At 38.1% G+C, this 19516-nt stretch overlaps 2 protein-coding genes across 6 annotated transcripts in view; one reads left to right on the top strand and one right to left on the bottom strand.

The window, feature by feature from the left end:
- Positions 1-5958: 5958 nt before the first annotated feature.
- nt5dc1 (5'-nucleotidase domain containing 1) overlaps positions 5959-19516 on the top strand; it is a 72902-nt gene continuing 59344 nt past the window's right edge. For all 3 annotated transcript variants that reach the window (XR_010894934.1, XM_067383417.1, XM_067383418.1), the window contains exons 1-6: positions 5959-6385; positions 6807-6898; positions 12298-12369; positions 12521-12630; positions 12785-12864; positions 13043-13124. Coding sequence is in view for 2 of the 3 variants with exons in the window: in XM_067383417.1 (XP_067239518.1) it covers positions 6293-6385; positions 6807-6898; positions 12298-12369; positions 12521-12630; positions 12785-12864; positions 13043-13124 (529 nt within the window). In the remaining variant the exon portion in view is untranslated. The remainder of the gene's footprint in view (positions 6386-6806; positions 6899-12297; positions 12370-12520; positions 12631-12784; positions 12865-13042; positions 13125-19516) is intronic.
- col10a1b (collagen, type X, alpha 1b) lies at positions 13493-17625 on the bottom strand. Of its 3 annotated transcripts, none has more exons than XM_067383414.1 (3): positions 17463-17625; positions 16969-17092; positions 13493-15924 (listed from the first exon to the last, which is right to left on the bottom strand). In XM_067383414.1, exons 2-3 carry the CDS (start codon positions 17075-17077, stop codon positions 14054-14056), a joined length of 1980 nt encoding a protein of 659 aa, XP_067239515.1. In that variant the 5' UTR covers positions 17078-17092; positions 17463-17625; the 3' UTR covers positions 13493-14053. The 3 variants fall into 3 exon arrangements, with proteins under 3 accessions (XP_067239515.1, XP_067239517.1, XP_067239516.1); XM_067383416.1 differs by lacking the exon at positions 17463-17625 and adding an exon at positions 17344-17439; XM_067383415.1 differs by lacking the exon at positions 17463-17625 and having other exon boundaries at positions 16969-17321.

Raw genomic sequence — 19516 nt, 5'->3', positions numbered from 1 at the left:
TTAATTAAATAAATGTAGCCTTCATGAGCAGACGAAACTTCTTTTAAAAACATTAAAAAGTGGTTCCAAAATTTTGGACTATACTGTACAAAAATAATGAATGAATAATCAAGTAAACCCAAGTTGCTTCAGTACAGTAAATGTTTATCTTACATTTACTTTATAGAAATCATTAAAGATTTCTGAGCAAAAGGACTTTACTTGATTAAAAAAAAAGTATGAAATATCAATCAGAGTACAGAAGACATGAAGTAGATTGTACAAGTTTTCAGCAAAGTTTTGGTCATATTGATAATTTATAAGGCCTAGAAATTTGAATGAATGAATGAGGCATTTATATAATGCTTTTCCTATGTACAACCGTACACCCAAAGCGCTTTACAGTCATATCAGGGGTCTCTCATCATCAACCACCAGTGTGCAGCATCCACTTGGATGATGCGACAGCAGCCACAGTACAACAGCGCCAGTGCGCACACCACACACCAGCTGTAGGTGGAGAGGAGTGAAAGTGAAAGAGCCAATTCAAAGGATGGGGATTATTAGGAGGCCATGATTGGTAAGGGCCTATGGAGGGAATTTGGCCAGGACACCGGGGGTTACACCCCTACTCTTTACCCTAAGTGCCATGGGATTTTTGATGACCACAGAGAGTCAGGACCTCGGTTTAACGTCTCATCCAAAGGACGGTGCTTGTTACAATACAGCAGGGATGGACAACTCCGTTCCTGGAGGGCCAGTGTCCTTATCTCCATCCCTGATAAAAACTCACTTGCCTATAACTTTCTACTAATCCTAAAGACCTTGATTAGCTGGTTCAGGTGTGTTTGATTAGGGTTGGAGCTAAACTCTGCTGGACACTGGCCCTCCAGCACCAGAGTTGTCCATCCCTGCAATACAGTGTCCCCGACACTATACTGGGGTGTTAGGACCCACACAGACCACAGGGTGAGCACCCTCTGCTGGCCTCGCTAACATCTCTTCCAGCACCTGGTTTTTCCAGGAGGACTCCCATCCAGGTACTAACCAAGCTCAGCCCTGCTTAGCTTCAATAGGCAACCGTTCTTGGGCTACAGGGTGATATGGCTGCTGGTATTGTGTATTAAATATTATACGACATTATGCAATATATTCATAAATAGGCATTATACTTATTGTTCAACAGAATTTTACAAAGAATGTTTCAGTTATGAGAGAATAAATGTTTAAACATTTTGGCTATGTTGTAATACACATTACCAAACAAACATTCTGTTTTCAATGAATTTATACCCCCAAAGGGGCAACGTATCCTGGGATATTCAAACATTTACAGACAAATTATGAAAAATTTAATTCATAAAATTTCAACATAACAAACTAAGCTAACACTAAACAACAATTTTTTTTAAACATGTAAGTCCCCTACAAATATTGTAAATATGTGAAATGTATCAAGAAGGTTAGATTTCTGACTACAGATGGTCATGTTGTTTTTAAACGCTGCCCGTAAGCTAAACAAAAAAATTATGAACAAAGTCACCAGATCTAAATATTCACAACAAACACCCTTTCAACCTGAAACCAAGAAATGAGACCCAAACTTTCCCTGCCTCTCCCCACAGCCTCTCAAATGTTTGTATCCCTTATAGGATACGTCGCCCCTTAGGTTGAATGGCTCACCTCGATTTGACAGTGGTGAAGCAGGCTATAGACATAATTATAAGCTAAATTTGAGCTAAATAGTGACACTATTGTCTGCTGCTTTACAGCATAATTTCCATAGTTGAGTTTAATTGATTCTGCTATTTTCTTGTTTATCACTGCGAAGCTGCTTTGACAACCTGTAAATAAAAGTGACTTGACTTGATATAAGTCTTTAAAAGGATCTTAAATGACCTGTTTCATTTATTTCATTATTTTATCTTCAGTTACAAGTGAAAATCAATTCCAGCCTTACAGGGCAATGCTGCTAACTTGCGCCATCTAATGGTGATTTATCGAATGAGTTCCACATATTTACAGTTTTTTACAGACGCTAGGACACATTTCTCAATACTTAGGTCACTTTTGCAAAACTCTTCACACAGTTCTCCTAACCAACTTTCATCTTGGCAAAGCAGTTAATTTCACATTCAAAATGCACTACAACTACCAAATCACTTTATTCAGGTCTCAAATCATGTTATTCTTTCAGAACACTAGCAAAGGTTGACAGCCGACAAACACACTTTGTCACCCACAAAACAATGACATGAAAAACACTAACAACATGTAGCATTATACAATGTTTTCTTATGTAAAACAAGGACACATCTCTGTTTATAATTCACTGCAATATATGTTACTGGAATGAATCATACATGATGCAGAATTTGTCAATTTTTTATGTTGTTTATTTATATTTATTTTTTTGCACTGAGTAATTCCAAAATACAAGAATTTGTATACACACCATCCACTGATACAGATACAATCCAATTGTTTTTATAGCATTTAATTTTAAGATTTAAAATATATTTCACTACAATATTACTGTAGAAATGCAGCATATTTCTGTCTTATTCAGTTTTGTATGATGTTATTGTTTTGAACATAAGTTTAACAGTTTTGAAAACAGTATGTAAGCGTGTGCAGATTGGCCTGTACGTACACAGAGTTTTGGCAGTTGTTGTGTCTGAGTGAGAAAAGAATTCATGAAATTTGAGAGATGTAGTCATTGAATGCATTTTGTGCCAAAGCAATGATAATTGATCCTCAGTTTAGCCCACATAGACTTCTGTTGTGCTCACTGTGTGAAGAGTTTTGCAAAAGTGACCTAAGTATTGAGAAATGTGTCCTAGCGTCTGTAAAAAACTGTAAAAGAATGTTCACAACATAATTAGTTTTGATACCATGAGGCAGATTTTATGACTTTGCAATAATTATAAAAAGTTAAACATAATAATGAAAAATTAGTGTTTCAAAATTATGTACGTAAGGAATACAAAAACCCTGACATGGACTGGATAAATAATTAGTAGAATGTTATTTAAAGCTTAGTATGATGTTCCTGTACCATACTTTCAATCATTCAAATATCTGTGAACAAGCACTGAAAGAAAGAGAAATAAGAACACAAACTACGAACTTCTTCCACAGCCTTAGATGAACTGAAAAGACAATAAATCTTTTAAGATCTGATTATACAACTCTACAAACAGCATTACCATCTTCACTTGCACTGACTTTTTTTAACCACATTTCTGTCAGATGTCTACAGCAGTTCTTATTGAGAATTAACAGAGGTTTTACATGTTGATATCTTATTGAAAATGTTTTGTCTGAAGTCACCATCATGGTTAGCGTTTGCTTTAGTTGGGCTCTTGACCCTTGACTTTTGTTAAGTTACTTCATTTTCAGAAGGTGATTTCAGAAAACATTTCTGCATTGATAAAGCAGATTAACATGTTTTTTTAATAACAGACAAATTACTGCATTAAAGTGTTTTAAACAACTGTTTTTTGTGTGTGTGTGTGTGTGTGTGTGTGTGTGTGTGTGTGTGTGTGTGTGTGTGTGTGTAATTGCTGGCTTAAGGAATTAAAGGAATTGAATTGATCAGGCTCCTGAAGTCTTGCTTTTCAGAACCTCTGTCTCCTCCGTCTGCCACAGCCTGATGTTTACCCCCGCATGCAGCACGACAGCTCTGATGCTCTCGTCACTATTCAGGATCACGGATACCTGCGCGGACTTTGTGTTACGCAGCACATTTGAGCTTCCGCAAGAACCAATGAGGTTTGTTCTCATGCATCAAGCACACTGTTCCAACATTTGCACTGCTGTTTTGAAATATGAAATGTGCATGTTCTTTAGATAACATATAGGCTACAACTTCCTCAATGATAAATGGTCTCCATCCACCCACATGGCCTATAATGTGAAACATATCCATATTTAAGTTATAAAGTAAAATATCTAGATTCCGCCAGACCGACTCAAGGTACAAAAAAATAAGCGTAACTGATGTTGCGTCAGTTACGCTTTTTTGTAAGTTGAATTTGGAAGGTGTAGGGCGTAAGCGTTTTGAACTGTGTAAACTGAATACTGAATATGGATTTTTTTTTTCTTACACAAACACATTGCTTTGCTTCAGAAGACCTTTATTAACCCCCTGGAGCTGTGTGGAGTACATTTATGATAGATGGATGCACTTTCTTGAGCTTCAAACTCGTTAGCCCTGTTCACTGCCATCTTGGGATAATTTTAATTTTTAAGTGAACTAATCCTTTAAAGGGATAGTTCACCCAAAAATGAAAATTTGATGTTTTTCTGCTTACCCCCAGCCCATCCAAGATGTAGGTGACTTTATTTCTTCAGTCGAACACAAATGATGATTTTTAACTGCAACCGCTGCCGTCTGTCAGTCAAATAATAGGAGTGAATGGGAACTTCTACTATAAGAGTAAATAAAACTTACTTAGACAAATCCAAATTAAACCCTGCGGCTCGTGACGACAGATTGATGTCCTAAGACACAAAACGATTGGTTTGTGCGAGAAACCGAACAGTATTTATATCATTTTTTACCTCTAATACTCCACTATGTCCAACTGCATTCAGCATTCGCTTGGTGAGGTCTGATCTGACAACGACAGTGATGTCTCGCGCATATACTTCAATGAGTGCTAGACATTACTTCCGTTGTCAGAGCGCGATCAGACCTCACTAAGCGAATGCTGAACAGTTGGACATAGTGGTGTCACTGCTGTGTGTGTGCACTTGGATGGGTTAAATGCAGAGCACAAATTCCGAGTTTGGGTCACCATACTTGGCCACAAGTCACTTCAGTCGGATCAGTGGGGGTAAGCAGATAAACATCAAATTTTCATGTTTGGGTGAACTATCCCTTTAATGTGCTTGGCTCTTTCTGACACCACACGTTTAACATTGCCATCTGCTGGCTCTTTTGAGGAGCACGTTTAGACTAAAATGTAAATAAATCCCAGTTTCAGCTGTTTAGGCTTAAATAAACATTGTTTGCAGAAAAAGTGGGGGTCTGAAAGAAGTGTGAAGTAATCAACACGAGCGTGACTGCTGAAGAGAACAGCACCTGACATTAGTAATAGTGCCCTAAAATACTCAGTGCTTCCTAGGCTAAATCTGAGAAAAAAAGAAAAGAAAAAAAAAGTCAGTTTGTTCTAGAATAAATTGAGATTTTATAGTGAACATTAGCTTTCTTGTAACCCAAGAGAAAGAATGTCTAAAGCCTTTGAAGATGGTCTCAACTCCGATAGATCGAAACAGCTTTAAAATTAATACAATTTGAAATGCTTCCTCAGGTCAGGTCAAGTAATCAATATGATTAATATATTGCACTGGATTAATTGGAGTAGAATTATGTGGAGACTGTAATTATAGGGTAAATGGACAACATCTGCCATTTCTGTCTCTGCCTGGTCAGTTAGGCAAACATAACAAAAGTTCAAAAACCACATCAGACAATGGATAAGTAACACTACTATCTAGTTAAGGTGGTATTTTTAATAAATCTGCTTGCATCAGATTCAGTCACATTCACAGATGTCGAAGTAGGAATTAAAATAGAGCTAAAACACAAAGCAAAATAATATAACACAAAAATAATATAACCAAACATTAAAAAAAAAAAAACTAAATAAATAAATAAAACTATTATTAATCAATACAGCATTGACACTTGCCTGAATGTATGCTAGAGGTTTTATTGTTTAGCCTACTTATACAGAAATTATTAGCCTACAAAACATGATGGAATTTTAGTTTCCAAAGAGAAAATAAAAATAATTCACACAAACACACACACTTTGTTTTTGTAATCAATGACTGGAAACCCCACAGTACTTTATTCCTGAGAATACTGATTTATTTTACAATTTACACTACAGTTTCACCCATGCATAACTGATAAATGTTCAATAATCAGAAGTGACGTGCATTGTTCTCGGGTTATTACGGTAACAACACCCGGAAATGCGCGAATATTCATATATTCTTACGCTCGTAACTTTATATCCTCTATAAGCAAGCATGAAACATACATCCGTGTTGATAATATGTAATGTTGTAACTGGCACTGTAGCATAGTATTTCCGCGTTAAATGCCGATACACGTTTTTGGGTGACTGCGCCTTCCGTGTAACATTGTTGTCGCCTCTATCCCACGTGTTGCAGAACAGACAAATACATTGCAGACTGCCGCCACCGAGCGAGCTGCATCGACAGCTTTAAGTCACCGCTGTCATTGCAAGACATCACGATTCTTTAATCTTTTTCCATTCCTTCTAAAGGCTGTACAATGAGTGAATACTTCTCGCTGTCGGAGTGTGATGTGATTGGCTTTGATTTGGACCACACGCTCTGTCGATACTATTTGAAGGAGACCTCCAGGGTGAGTCGTACTGGCATCATGCATATCATGACACAATCGACCTTAAATAAGGCTTACAGTGCGCGAACACTTACACATTGTTATAATAAATCAGAAGTATATGATTTGTTCTGTCTGCTTTACATTACTGGAACTGGAGCGGAACAGTCGCGTGTTGATGCGCTGATGTAAAAGATCGATCTCTTCTGCAGGCCTTGTTAGAACACAGTGAGAATGAGAGAGAGGATTGTCTACTTTATCTGTCATTCTAGGAGGACGTTTATGCATTCACCATTTGCATTGATTGCATCTGACGTGTAGTTTACGGGCATCCTACCTATACTAACACGAGGTGAAGCTTCAGTTATGGTTAGGCCTGACATCTTATCACTGTACCCCCCTGTTAGTAATTACATTTATTTCTTTTTATGTCTGTGTGCAGCTGATCTATGAGAGTTTTGCACGGTATCTCGTGGAACACAAAGGATATGATAAAGATCTGCTTAATTTAACACCTGCTACTTGGGATTTCTGGTGAGTTGTTTCAGCAATGCACACACAGAGAGATTAATCAAAATGACTAAGAATACCTGCATGAAACCATGTTCTTCAAGACCAGACTTAAAGGAATAGTTCACCCAAAAATGAAAATTTGATTATCTGCTTACCACCAGTACATCCAAGATGTAGGTGAGTTTATTTCTTCAGTAGAACACAACTGATTATTTTTAACTCCAACCATTGCAGTCTGTCACCCGTATAATGTGTGTCAATGGGAACTTTGTCTATAAGAGTAAATAAAACTTGCTTAGACATATCCAAATTAAACCCTGCGGCTCGTGACGACACATTGATGTCGTAAGACACAAAACAATCGGTTTGTGCAAGAAACCGAACAGTATTTATATAATTTTTTACCTCTAAAACACCACTATGTCCAACTGCGTTCAGCATTCGCTTAGTGAGGTCTGTTCGCGCTCTGACAATGGAAGTGATGTCTCGCACTCATTGAAGTATAAGCACGAGACATAGTGGAGGTAAAAAATGATATAAATACTGTTCGGTTTCTCACACAAACCGATCATTTCCTGTCTTAGGACATCAACATGTTGTCACGAGCCACAGGGTTTAATTTGGATTTGTCTGTGCATGTTTTATTTATTCTTATAGACGAAGTTCCCATTGCTATGCATTATAAGACTGACAGACTGCAACGGTTGGAGTTAAAAATAATTTGTTTTCTACTGAAGAAACAAAGTCACTTACATCTTGGATGCACTGGGGGTAAGCAGATGAACATCAAATTTTCATTTTTGGGTGACCTATCCCTTTAGCAATTACTAATTTACTATGACACACACACAATTTTCACTCACAAACACACACACATATTAATTCAGATCATGAGCTTGTTCGGTGAGAGTTCTACTGAACTGAAATAAGTAGGTGCATCCCAGGCTGTTTACGCAACAATGTACTAAAAAGTTGTTCCTTTACATTTTTTACGTACAGAGTGACAACAACATTGTCAAAACAATCCCTGTTCACGTGCATCTGCGAAAAATGCTGTATTATGCATGCTTGGCCAGTAATTGCTACTGTAAAGAAACAGTACGTGCATATAGAACATGTAAACACATAATACGCTTGTGCGTGATGTTACCATTTTTGCAAATTGAAACCTGTTTTCAAAAGTCTGTGTTTTCACAAAACACCGTTGTCGTGTAAATGAGTGGCCAACGCATGAAAAGTTGTACGTTTTTAGTTGAAAACGTGTCATGTAAATTGCCCCTCGATCAGCTCCCTAGTTTGTGAATCAGTATATCGTGTACACAAATTCGGGCACTGGTAAGGACAGTAGGGACCCTGCCTCACTACACATTCGGACACTGATGGCTCTATTTCCTGCGTCATGACAAGATCTTCATTGTACATCACTACTGGTATTTATGAACAACAGCAGAATTGATATTTTTCTATATGATAAATACTTTGATTGTTACATATACCTAATATGCTCATATACCTAATATATTCAGCCATAAATTAATTATATATGTTAGCTATATTATGGCTGAATCCAAAAGCTTTAAAATGCTGCCTTTGGAGCATGCATTTCAAGGTAGCAAGTCATGTCTGAATCCAAATCCAATGTTAGCTTCACTTTCTGTCTTCTGAGATACCGTCATAATTTTTTGAAGGCCGCATAGATGTATCCTTCCCCGCTTTTGATTATCTCATAATCCTTTGCTTTCCATTCTGTGACAGTTGAGCTTAAGTGCTTTATAAATAAAGTGAATAGGGATGCTCATTTCGGTTAAATTTCTCGACCGACAACCGACGCTCGTTATCCGATTATTAACCGTTAACTGATAAGATTATAATATTGTATAGCCTATATAATATGACATTAAATAAAAAATACAATTGACGAGTATCTGTGTCTTCCACGGGTTTATTTTAACATGCAAACAGCAGCATAGAACAGATAAACAACAGAACCTGGATTCACATTATCAAATTGTCACGCACCTGCAGCGTTTCTGACAGCAGAAAAAAATAATTTAAATAAAAGGCATAAAATAAATAGGCCTACACTAAATATTTTTCACTTAAATGTTTAACAAATTAAGATGACAAAACAAAAACACGGTGAATCCATTGAAGCTTTTAACAACCGGTATTTTAGACATTTTTTCCGTCAAATAAAAATAGCAGGCCTACCTCAAGGATTGTTATTGTTATGACCACGGACGGTGCACGTGTGCACACCGAACGCGTCTTTCCGCGCTCATGGGCAAAGGAGTTTCTTTGAAAGGCTCGCGCACGAGACTAAGCGGAATGCGGGAAATGAAGTATACCATGGCCCTGAATTGTAATGGACTGGAGCTCACGGTTCACATCGAGAGAAATGGGAACGCGGGGGCACCGCTATGCGACCGCAAAAGGCACTTTCACTTTCGTGATCAAAGTGCATGCCACTGATAAGCTTTGTATTATGCAGTATTACAGTAGCATACACATACCAATTGAACGCGCAGGTCTCCTCTCGTGCGTCCTCCCCACTGTGTCGCCGGTCGAGGCAATAATTTTCGTTTCGCTTTTAGATATCTCTTTTATTGATGCCATCAATGCTTTTAACTCAAAACAGTCCATAAACTACAAATCCTTCAGTCAAGCCAGCTCGCGCGTCAATCTGAGAGATCAGCCTCTTACCTTAAAGTGTCAAATTTCTCGGTTTCTGAATGGACGGTTTTGCTTGATTGACAAACGCTAACGTTCGGCCACGATTTATATACCATCGACCTGTCCTAAAACGTTAGCACGCTGTGATCGATTGCTTGGAAATGGTCAGTACTTCTTTTCGCTCGCTTCATTTTGCTTGTTGCTTAGCGAAATATGTCTGGCACGTGTGAAACGCCCGGTGAGTTAACAAATAAGCATATATGTATATATATAGCATATTTTTCTTTAACCATGCAGCAAAAAAAACAAAAAAATCGTTTAACTGATAGTATTAATCGGTTAAAATTCTTACTTTCGGTTAACGGTTAAACGGTCAATGCGAGCATCCCTAGAATGAAATGAATGAATGAAAAAATAAAGATGGCATCTGAAAATTGCGGTTGGTTGTCAGTTTGTGTGTAAATGTATGTTTTTAAAAGTACGCAAAATATGTGACAAAATTGAAAGTGATTTCATTTTAATTTTCCTTTCCACGGTAAAAATGCATCATCCTTGTCAAATTGAAAAATAAAATGCAATAGTTGATTTGACATTTCATTATCAATACATTCTCAAAGCAAGTCTGCCGATATTAAAATGAAAAATATTTTTTACAAAGATTTTTATTAATGCTCATGCAATAAAAGACACAATTCAAATGAAAATGTAAAGTTTAGTTTTCATTTTATTTCTTCTTTTATTTCACAGTTATTGTTTTCATTTTTAAAGTCAACCTGTATGCAAATTCTATGTTAATGAATGGGCTGGGCTTATTCGAGTAACGGAGAGTGTTTGAGGGTGAATGAGTGAGCGCTGAGCGTGTAGTGCGTACAAGTTATTGAAACTCGCGTCGTGATCATTTAGAGTGAATGAGGGTCATGAGGGTGAAATCTGTAAGCCAGCTTTTGCGGGAAGCCTTGGAACAACAAGAGCAGAACACCACAAGCCAGAATGTCCAAGCGGCAAACCCTGTCCCTCAGCCAGAGAAACTGTTCAGCGTAAGTAGGCCATGTCACTGTTATGGCTCGTTTCCACTGAGCGGTACAGTACAGTACAGTACGATTCGTGATGGTAAACCCTGATCCGGCTTTCGTTTCCACCGCCAACAGTACCCTTACTTGATAGGCATGGTGTATGCCAGAAAGTTGCGATCAACGTCATTCTTGCATGAAAAAGAAAGTGACAGTAAAAAACAATGTAGGACATACAGCAGCTTTGTTTGAGCAAAGGCTAAAGGCTACAAGGAAAAACAGCCAAAAAAATACGCATTGTGTTGCAACGGTATTCCTCTTGTAACACGCACAAGTAACAGTTCTTTGTCAACCAATCAATGTTCTGCAGTGAGTGTAGCTCCACCCTTTTGGTACCAGTACTATTGGTACTATTGTGCTAGGTACCCCAACGGGTACATACGGGGTTGCATACCGTTCTGTACTGTACTGAACCGTACCGCTCGGTGGAAACGATCCATTATTTCCTTTTCCATTGTCAGAAGTTGTAAATAGTAACAAAATACTGAACCGAACCATACCATACTGTACCACTTTTTTGGACCCTTCCATTGGGGTACCTAGCACAATAGTACCAATAGTAAGTACGGTACCAAAATGGTGGAGCTACATTCACTGCAGAACATTGATTGGTTGACAGAAAATAGTTACTTGCACGTACAAGGGTAATGGCAACACAATGTGTATTTTCTGGCTGTCTGACTAAGATCATAATCAATGAGGTTAATTTATGTATTAGCCTATTTTGTGATGTCAACCCCTTGGGTGTGCTAAAATATTTGAAATGCTGACATTATCACCCGCGATGGCTTTATGCGGAGATATTGTATCCAGCTATGACACAGAGGACCTCGGAAAATGTTTCATATTTAATGTTTCATATATAAAAATAATGTGAAGCTATATAAAACCAAATAAAAAAATAAGCTGTGGAAAACTTACGCTTGAGTGTCTGCATGTATAATTCAGTAGGCCTACGCCATCTCTCGGCATAGCCATAGCTGGTGATAATGTCAAGCCCTGGCTATAATTGTTTTAGAATTGTTACAAAGATTTTAGTGGTGTTGTGGTGTTCTGCTCTGGTTGTTCCAAGGCTGCGGCAGCTTCCCGCAAAAGCTAAAGCTGGCTTACAGATTTTGCCTTTGTGACTCGTCTCGAATACAATATGTTTATATTCTTGAATACAATATGACATTATAGTTTCAATAACTTGTATGCACTGCACACTCATTCACCCTCAGACACTCTCTTACTTGCATAAGCCCCACCCACTCATTAACATATGACCTTGTCTACACATTTTTCATATGGTCAACACCACTGAAGTTGCATGGACTGGAAAATTAAACTGGGATCAAAATAAACATATATATGCCCTACATCTGAAGAACATGGTTTATGTTCAAAATTGAAATATGAACAAATTAAATCTTGTTTCAAGCAGGTACTCTTGTAATTAAGACAAATTGTGAAAATAAATTAATTAGGTATTTTTTATATATATATATATATATATATATATATATATATATATATATATATATATATATATATATATATATATATATATATATATATATATATATATAAAATACTGTTGTTTATGTAAGTTGTTGGCTTCCAAACAAGTAAGTTGTTAGTATGAGGTTGTTTGTTTCTCTAGTACACAAACACAGTTGCTTGTTGTCATGTGACCAGTTTTAAAGGTCTTGTGGTGGACCTTGAGGAGGGTAACCTGGTCAAGTTGGCAGAGGATGGTACTGTCTTGCGGTGAGTCAATTTTAATATGACGTTTGTGTTTAAATGATTACTCAGCAGTAAATTGTATAGCTTTTTTTGTTTTAATAATTTGTACTGTACATAAGGAATATCTAAACTGCTGTTAATTAAGCTGTTAATATATTAAAACTTATATTTGTAGGGCAACTCATGGCACTAAAAACCTGAGTACTGATGACATCATAAAGCATTATGGTCCAAAAAGAGAATGGAAGCATTTTAATAGCCTTAATACCTCATACACACGATCTGGTAAGGCTGTCTTTGATTTTGTTGTTTTTTTAAGCTAGTTCAATTTAGAATTTCTCATGAAATTATAAGTTTATTGAATTTGAGGATTTATTCTTTATAATGTATATAACGGTCTTTACCTAAATATGTGATTTAGTCCACTCATTTGTTGCAGCAAAATACTATTTTTATGACAACTATTTTGACCTCCCTGGTGCTCTTCTCTGTGCCAGAGTGGTGGATATGTTGCATAAGGTAAAACTAATTTAATTCAATTTTTTTCAAAAATGCTTTTTTTGCAATTTTAAGTAGCATTTGTTAATTAGCTGTATGGTGAATGTTAAATTATACAACAAAAATGTGTGTGCATTTTTTAACGTTTTCATTTCTAATTAATTAATTAATTAATTAAAACATTTTTTTTTAACCCTAGCGAGGAGCCGAAATCACATCTGACTTTTGGAAAGACATTGTTGCTGCAATTGACCATAATTACAACACATCTGCATTTCGGGGTATGTAGAAAAAGCCCCTTTATACCATCTTACTATTTGTAATCAGTATTTTAAAATGTAATTTAATTCTGATATTGTATAATAACTATAAAGGTCTTACACCAGATGCAACAAAGCGACATTGCATATCCATTTGTTCTTTGTGTCAAAAGTAGCACAAGCTCTTGAAGTTTGTCAGAAATAGAATGGAGTATCAGTTTATGGTTGGGAATTGTCGTGCGGTGCTGCAACTCATTCAGTGTAGATAATATCACTGATTATAATGGGTTCAATTTGTTATCAAAATTACATTTCAAGCTTAGTCTAAGATTTTGTTGCTTATGTTGTTCAAAGATAAGATTAGGATTAGCACTTATTTTTGGGAACTTTTTACTATAGTCAAACACAAACGGCAACACTGGCACTGAAACTTTATTTGTGTTGATTATTATAATACACACCTTGTGACATTACAGAGTTACAAGAAGAAAAAAAACTCATAATTTTTATTATTTACTTTGAAATCCATTTAATTCAAAACTAGCTCCTTTATCTTAAAGAGGCCTTTGTCTGCTAAGAGACAAAGCATACTAAAGAGTCTTCAAAGCATACTAAACATGGGATCCTGGGAATACTAAACGTGGGCATGGGAAAAAGGCAAACAAACAACACAATTTCAATACATAACCATCAGTTCAGGTTCTAGGCAAATGCAATAGATCTGTTGTCTAATTTCTTGGATAATTTTTACTGGTGTTCCATACTAATTGAGATTATTGAAATATTTCCATACAAGTAGGTCTATGTAGATCAACAAGCTACAGACATTTTTTTCTAAATTAGTCTTCATTTTCTACTCTGCATGACTTTATCTCAGGGCAACATGAACATGAGTATAAATGCAGACAATTTTTGAATTAGAAAGATTGAGGTTTTCTTGAGTGTGTTTATCACGTTGTGGCAATCAAAAAGCCAGAGAAAGAACAGTGAACATTATCATCAGCATAAATGCCATTGGACTGGTCATCTGGAACCTGGATGTACACTGTGTCATGGGAATGCAGCATAAGGACAGCACTGCCAGACATCTGGTCAAGGAAACCTTTGTTGTACTCGTCATAAGAGAACAGGACTGGATCTTTGTTTTTGTAAAGTGCTACCAATGCATTTGCTCCATTGACATGCATATGGAAAGAAAAGTAGTAGAGTCCTGGAACCTGACAGGTGAATATGCCAGAGTTAGGATCATAGTGGTTCTCTCCATTGTACACAATCTGGTTGAATACAATTGGTGTTCCTGCATTAGGATAAGCTGTGGTAAGAAGAGCTGTGAATGCTGACATGGATGGCTTTATCAGCTCGTGACTAAGAGGCATTACCATCTCATGGGATTTAATTGGCATGCTTTTCTCATGGTGGTAAACAATCTCGCCTGGGGGGCCGGGGGGCCCAGGAGGTCCTGGTTGACCTGGGAGACCATCATGACCTCTGGCACCAGGGATACCAGGAGGACCCTGAGGTCCAGAAATTCCCTTGGCTGTGAGCCCTGCTGGGCCAGGCGCCCCTGGAAGTCCTGGATGACCCTTGAGCCCTGGTGGACCAGCCGGTCCTGCTGGACCTGTTGGTCCTCTTGCTCCGGGGATACCATTTTCACCCCTTCCACCTGGTGGCCCTTGATGTCCTGGATGTCCCTTTTCACCTGGTGGCCCCTTGCTACCTGGGATACCTGGAGCACCAGTAAATCCTGCTTCGCCCTTGGGACCTTGATGTCCCATATGTCCCATTGGGCCTGGGGGACCTGCTGCACCTGGAATACCAGGTTTTCCTGAGAAGCCTTGTGCTCCTTGTTCACCCTTTGCACCTCTTGGGCCTGGTGCCCCAACCATACCAATGTCACCTTTAGCTCCCTGTGGACCTGCTTCTCCTTGAAATCCCCTAGAACCTTGAGGACCAGGTGGACCTATTGGGCCGATAGCACCAGGCTGACCTGTGTGACCTGTTGGCCCTGGTTCTCCCTTTTGGCCTGTTGTACCTGGGGTTCCTGGCACTCCACGTTCTCCTGGAAGTCCAGATGATCCAGGTTTGCCAGTACCTGGCAGACCTGGAGCGCCTGGCTGTCCCGCTGGTCCTTGAGGACCTTTTTGTCCCATTGACCCAGGCAGACCTGGAGCGCCATTCTGGCCTGGTTTTCCTGGTGCTCCTATTCCAGGTGCCCCTGTATGACCCTTTGGTCCTGGGATGCCCATAGGACCTGGTGACCCATCCCTACCTGGCATTCCTGGCTTTCCAGGCTCTCCAGGATATCCAGTTGCTCCAGGTTTTCCAATTCCAGGCTGACCGGGCTGACCAGAAGGCCCCTGAGGGCCCATTGGACCTGGGCCACCAGGTCCTCCTGGAATACCATGGCCAGGTTCTCCTTTCTGGCCTGGCAGTCCAGGAATTCCAGGATGACCTTTTAAGCCGGGTTCTCCACGTGGGCCCATTGCTCCTGGAAGACCATGTGGTCCAGGCTTTCCAGGAGAAGAAAGGCCAGCAGGTCCAGGGCTTCCAGGTGATCCTGGAGCTCCTCTTGCACCTTGAGGTCCTACAGGTCCTGGATGTCCCTTCTCGCCTGGAAATCCAGGTGCACCTGGTTTTCCAGGTGAACCTGGGCTTCCAGGTTTACCAGGTGAGGAGTATCCTGCTGGACCTGGTGGTCCAGGTGGACCAATCGGACCAGTGTGTCCAACACCATTCTTTCCAGGAAATCCTGGTGGGCCAGGTGGGCCGGGGGGGCCAGGTTCACCTGGGGAACCTGGAATGCCAGGTTCACCAGCAACAGCTAAAAATAAAATAAAAATATTAGGTAATTCATACACAACTCTGCATGATTGGAAAAATAAAATGAAACTTCTTAAATTGCTTGAGGTCTGACAGAACTCAGTAGTTAAAATGGCTTATAAATTGTACAAGCTATATGTATATATTTTTATTTAAATCTTAAGTTAAAAATAGTTTTGTAAATAGTTTTCAGGGGTAGGGGTCGAGATAGAAAACATCAACCTGATATAAAAACAATGGATATATCCTCACTAATATACTGAAACAAACGTGTGTGTGATAATGTTTGTAATTTGCGATACGCTTTGGTTCAAGAGTAATTGACGAGACATCCCAAACTGCAAGTGATACTGTAGTCAGCACTTTTTTGTACTTGAACTTTAACGTTTAAATATATTATGTGTATTATGATTATCATGATATATTTTGGTTTTAAATATGTTGTTTAATACATTATATGTAGTCATACGTGCTGCAAAGTTGGATTGGATTGTTTGACAATCTAGAAAACACAGGGAGTAGCCTTTTTTTCCTCCAATTTGAAAGCGTGCTTGTCCAGTAACTAATGGTATAATTTAACACAACAGTGTGGCCTATTTTGGGAATGCCTGTTGTATAAAGTGGTTACATCTGTTTTGGTGATTTTACAATTTTCTAAAGTATTAAATTGTATATGTTGTGGTGTATACCAACAGAAAAGTAATCAACAGTATTTGTGCACAAGGACTTTATTTGAAGTTAACATATTCTGGGCAATAAATGCAGTTTGGCAATTAAAGAGGGGCTAGATATCTAAAGAGTTGTTGGAGGTATGTTGACTTTGTGTATGCACAAATTACCTGAGTGACTGAGAGATTGTTTGTGGCAAAGAGGTTCATCTAATTTAATATTCATTTGTATATATGTACATGTATTAGGTTAGCTCCTTTAGTTTACTGTCTCTTAATGGTGCACCTGCTGCTGTTATTCTATATGCATATTCTGATTAATTCCATATTACAGTTATGAAATGCATTAAGCATATATGGACCAAAAGTAAACTCACTGTGAGATTTTGTAGGATAAGGCTGTTTCTTCACATGATAGTATCTGTCAGGAGTCGCCTCAGCCAGTACCACAAGGAGAAGAAGAATGCTTGTTACCCTGAGGTCCATTCTCTGAAGCTAAGCCTGAAAAGAAATTATGAAATGAGAGCAATGATGAAAGAGTGACAAATAAATGAGGACAAACATCTCCTCATAGCACTTGAAAAATTGGCATTATAAAGAAAGATGTTGTCTCAATATATATAAACACATTGTATAAAATGAACATAAATAACAAATTACTAAAGAAATCATCAAGTATATAGTTATAAACTCTCAGAAAAGTTCCTGTTTAAATCGCTGACTTCATAAATGTGGCCCAGGAACTCACTCACATGCATACAATGTAGGATATAAATGATCCTCTCCTCACACCCATTCCAGCAATACCACACACTCCCAAACCAGCATTATGCTGCTACAGAAAGCCATAGTAGCAAGTGGCTGTACCCACCAGCAGGCCGGAGCTCCAGAAGTTAGAGGGGGTCGTGCTGCTGTCCCGGCCAATCTGTATATTTGTAAGTTTCCAACTCCTGTAAGTCCGTGGAATTCCTGTTCTCAGGAGTGGATTCTTCTATTTATACCAAATTTGCTACTCCAGCAGCACCCAAAATCTCCCTCCCTCCCTCCCCCTGTGATGTCAGTTTTAATGAAGGGTACTCCCTTGTGAGTGCATAGCAATTCGGCAGTTCCCATTATTTTAATCTGTGGTCATGGTTTCTTTTGATCAATAATAAAGGATGTTAAACACTGTTCTCTAAGGGAATATGGTTTTTATTTTAGTGTTGTGAATATTTTATAATACTTTTTATAATACCCTATTAAGTTATAGAAACCTACCTTAAAAATTGTTAGGGTGCAAGACGTATGGGTATTAAAATGTTTTTGCTGAAATTTTAAATTGATAAGATAACTGGTTAGAAGTATAGCCTTTGTTTGTGTATTATTATTATTATTATTATTATTTGTTTTTGTTTTGCCTTTTAGATTTATTTCTTTAAAACATCTCAAGATCAGTGTCAAACCACAGCTCAGATTATGTGTGGAAGTGTGGTTAATTCTACTCTAGAACAGCAGAGGGCAGAATTGAAGTCCTTTTTGTCCTCATGTGGGAACTGTGGGGTGCATCAATATGCACCACATGACAGGGGTCATGATTAAGGTTATTTTTAGAATTTTGATGACAGGAAAGTGTCAAAGAAATGAAACTGTTGAAGTGGAATTCTGTAATTATGGTTAATTCATAGCTTAGTATATATACTAAGTATATATACTCATAGTATGTCTTTGTGGAGTTTTCACACAATTTTAAAATGAGTTAATCTTACCATAAAGGTTTACAGTAACACCATGGAAGTATTACTATTTTAATAAGAAATGTTATATCATACCTTAGTGGTCTTATATCATTAGATGATGATAATCTTGGTTTGCACCAGTTTATTTTGACTCTTTTTATTATTATTATTCAAAACTAATTCTGAAGCAAAAAGGTTTGCCATTTTGCATGGTTTCCATGCATCCGGTATGTTTTAATAATATATATATATTTTTTTGAGTATCTGATTCAGAAGCTGCTCAGTTTTGCGACCCACAGCTGACCACCAGCAGAACCATGGTCCTCCCAACAACCCCATTTAGTAAAATAACAGATCTCAAGATTTGGAAGTCTCTCTTTTAGTCTGTTCCTGATATGTCTCTTGAACCAATAGAGAAGACTGCACAGTGCATATTTACTTATTTTGATGATAATTTTGTTTGGCTTCAAAGGACCTCCAAAATGATAGAATGCTGTCTACAGGGCTGTAGCTCTGAAAGAATATTATGTAATTCTAAAATCATCATATGTAGCTTAATAACTTAAATTTTCCAAATTATTTAAAGTAATCGAAATGGATGAATGTTTTGATGTTTACATAAACTGACCACATTTTAATGATGCTAAAGACATGAGTGTGCACACGTCATTGCTGTTGATGCCAGCACTGTTTGAAGTTGGTTCTTAACCTTCCATCTGTGAATCTCCTGGTCAGTGGAGTCTGGCTGAGGGAGGTCTTATCTGTACCATGACACCATCATTTCTTGCTTTTCTTTTGTGCGTTTGGACAAAGCTGAAGGTATTAGGTACAGAGCAAGCTGGTTCAGAGTTTTCCACAAACCTGTTGTTTAGTTGGCTTGTCACATGTTCAATAAAAAGGTAGAATAGATTGAGTCTTTAATGTTCTTCTATTAACTGTGAAGGGTGTGTTCTCTCTGTTTTGCTGCCTATTGGTCACATGTTTTTTTACTGGAACCACATCAATCGTGCTGGCAGTTTGACGCTGCATACATTTCATGGAAGCCCTCCTCATCCCTTAGTGTAGAAATGACCCGAGCCACCTCTCTGGCCTCTTTGTAGGCCATAAGATCCATATTTGTTGACTGTAACTCTTTAGTCAGTGGCTGTATGTAGCCTAGAATTTTGTTTGTTGTGACAGCAGAGACAATTGTGTACTCTGTACTGTGTCG

Source organism: Chanodichthys erythropterus, chromosome 4, assembly GCF_024489055.1.
Source record: "Chanodichthys erythropterus isolate Z2021 chromosome 4, ASM2448905v1, whole genome shotgun sequence".
Lineage (NCBI taxonomy): Eukaryota > Metazoa > Chordata > Actinopteri > Cypriniformes > Xenocyprididae > Chanodichthys > Chanodichthys erythropterus.
This window is presented reverse-complemented; position numbering and strand designations above follow the sequence as displayed.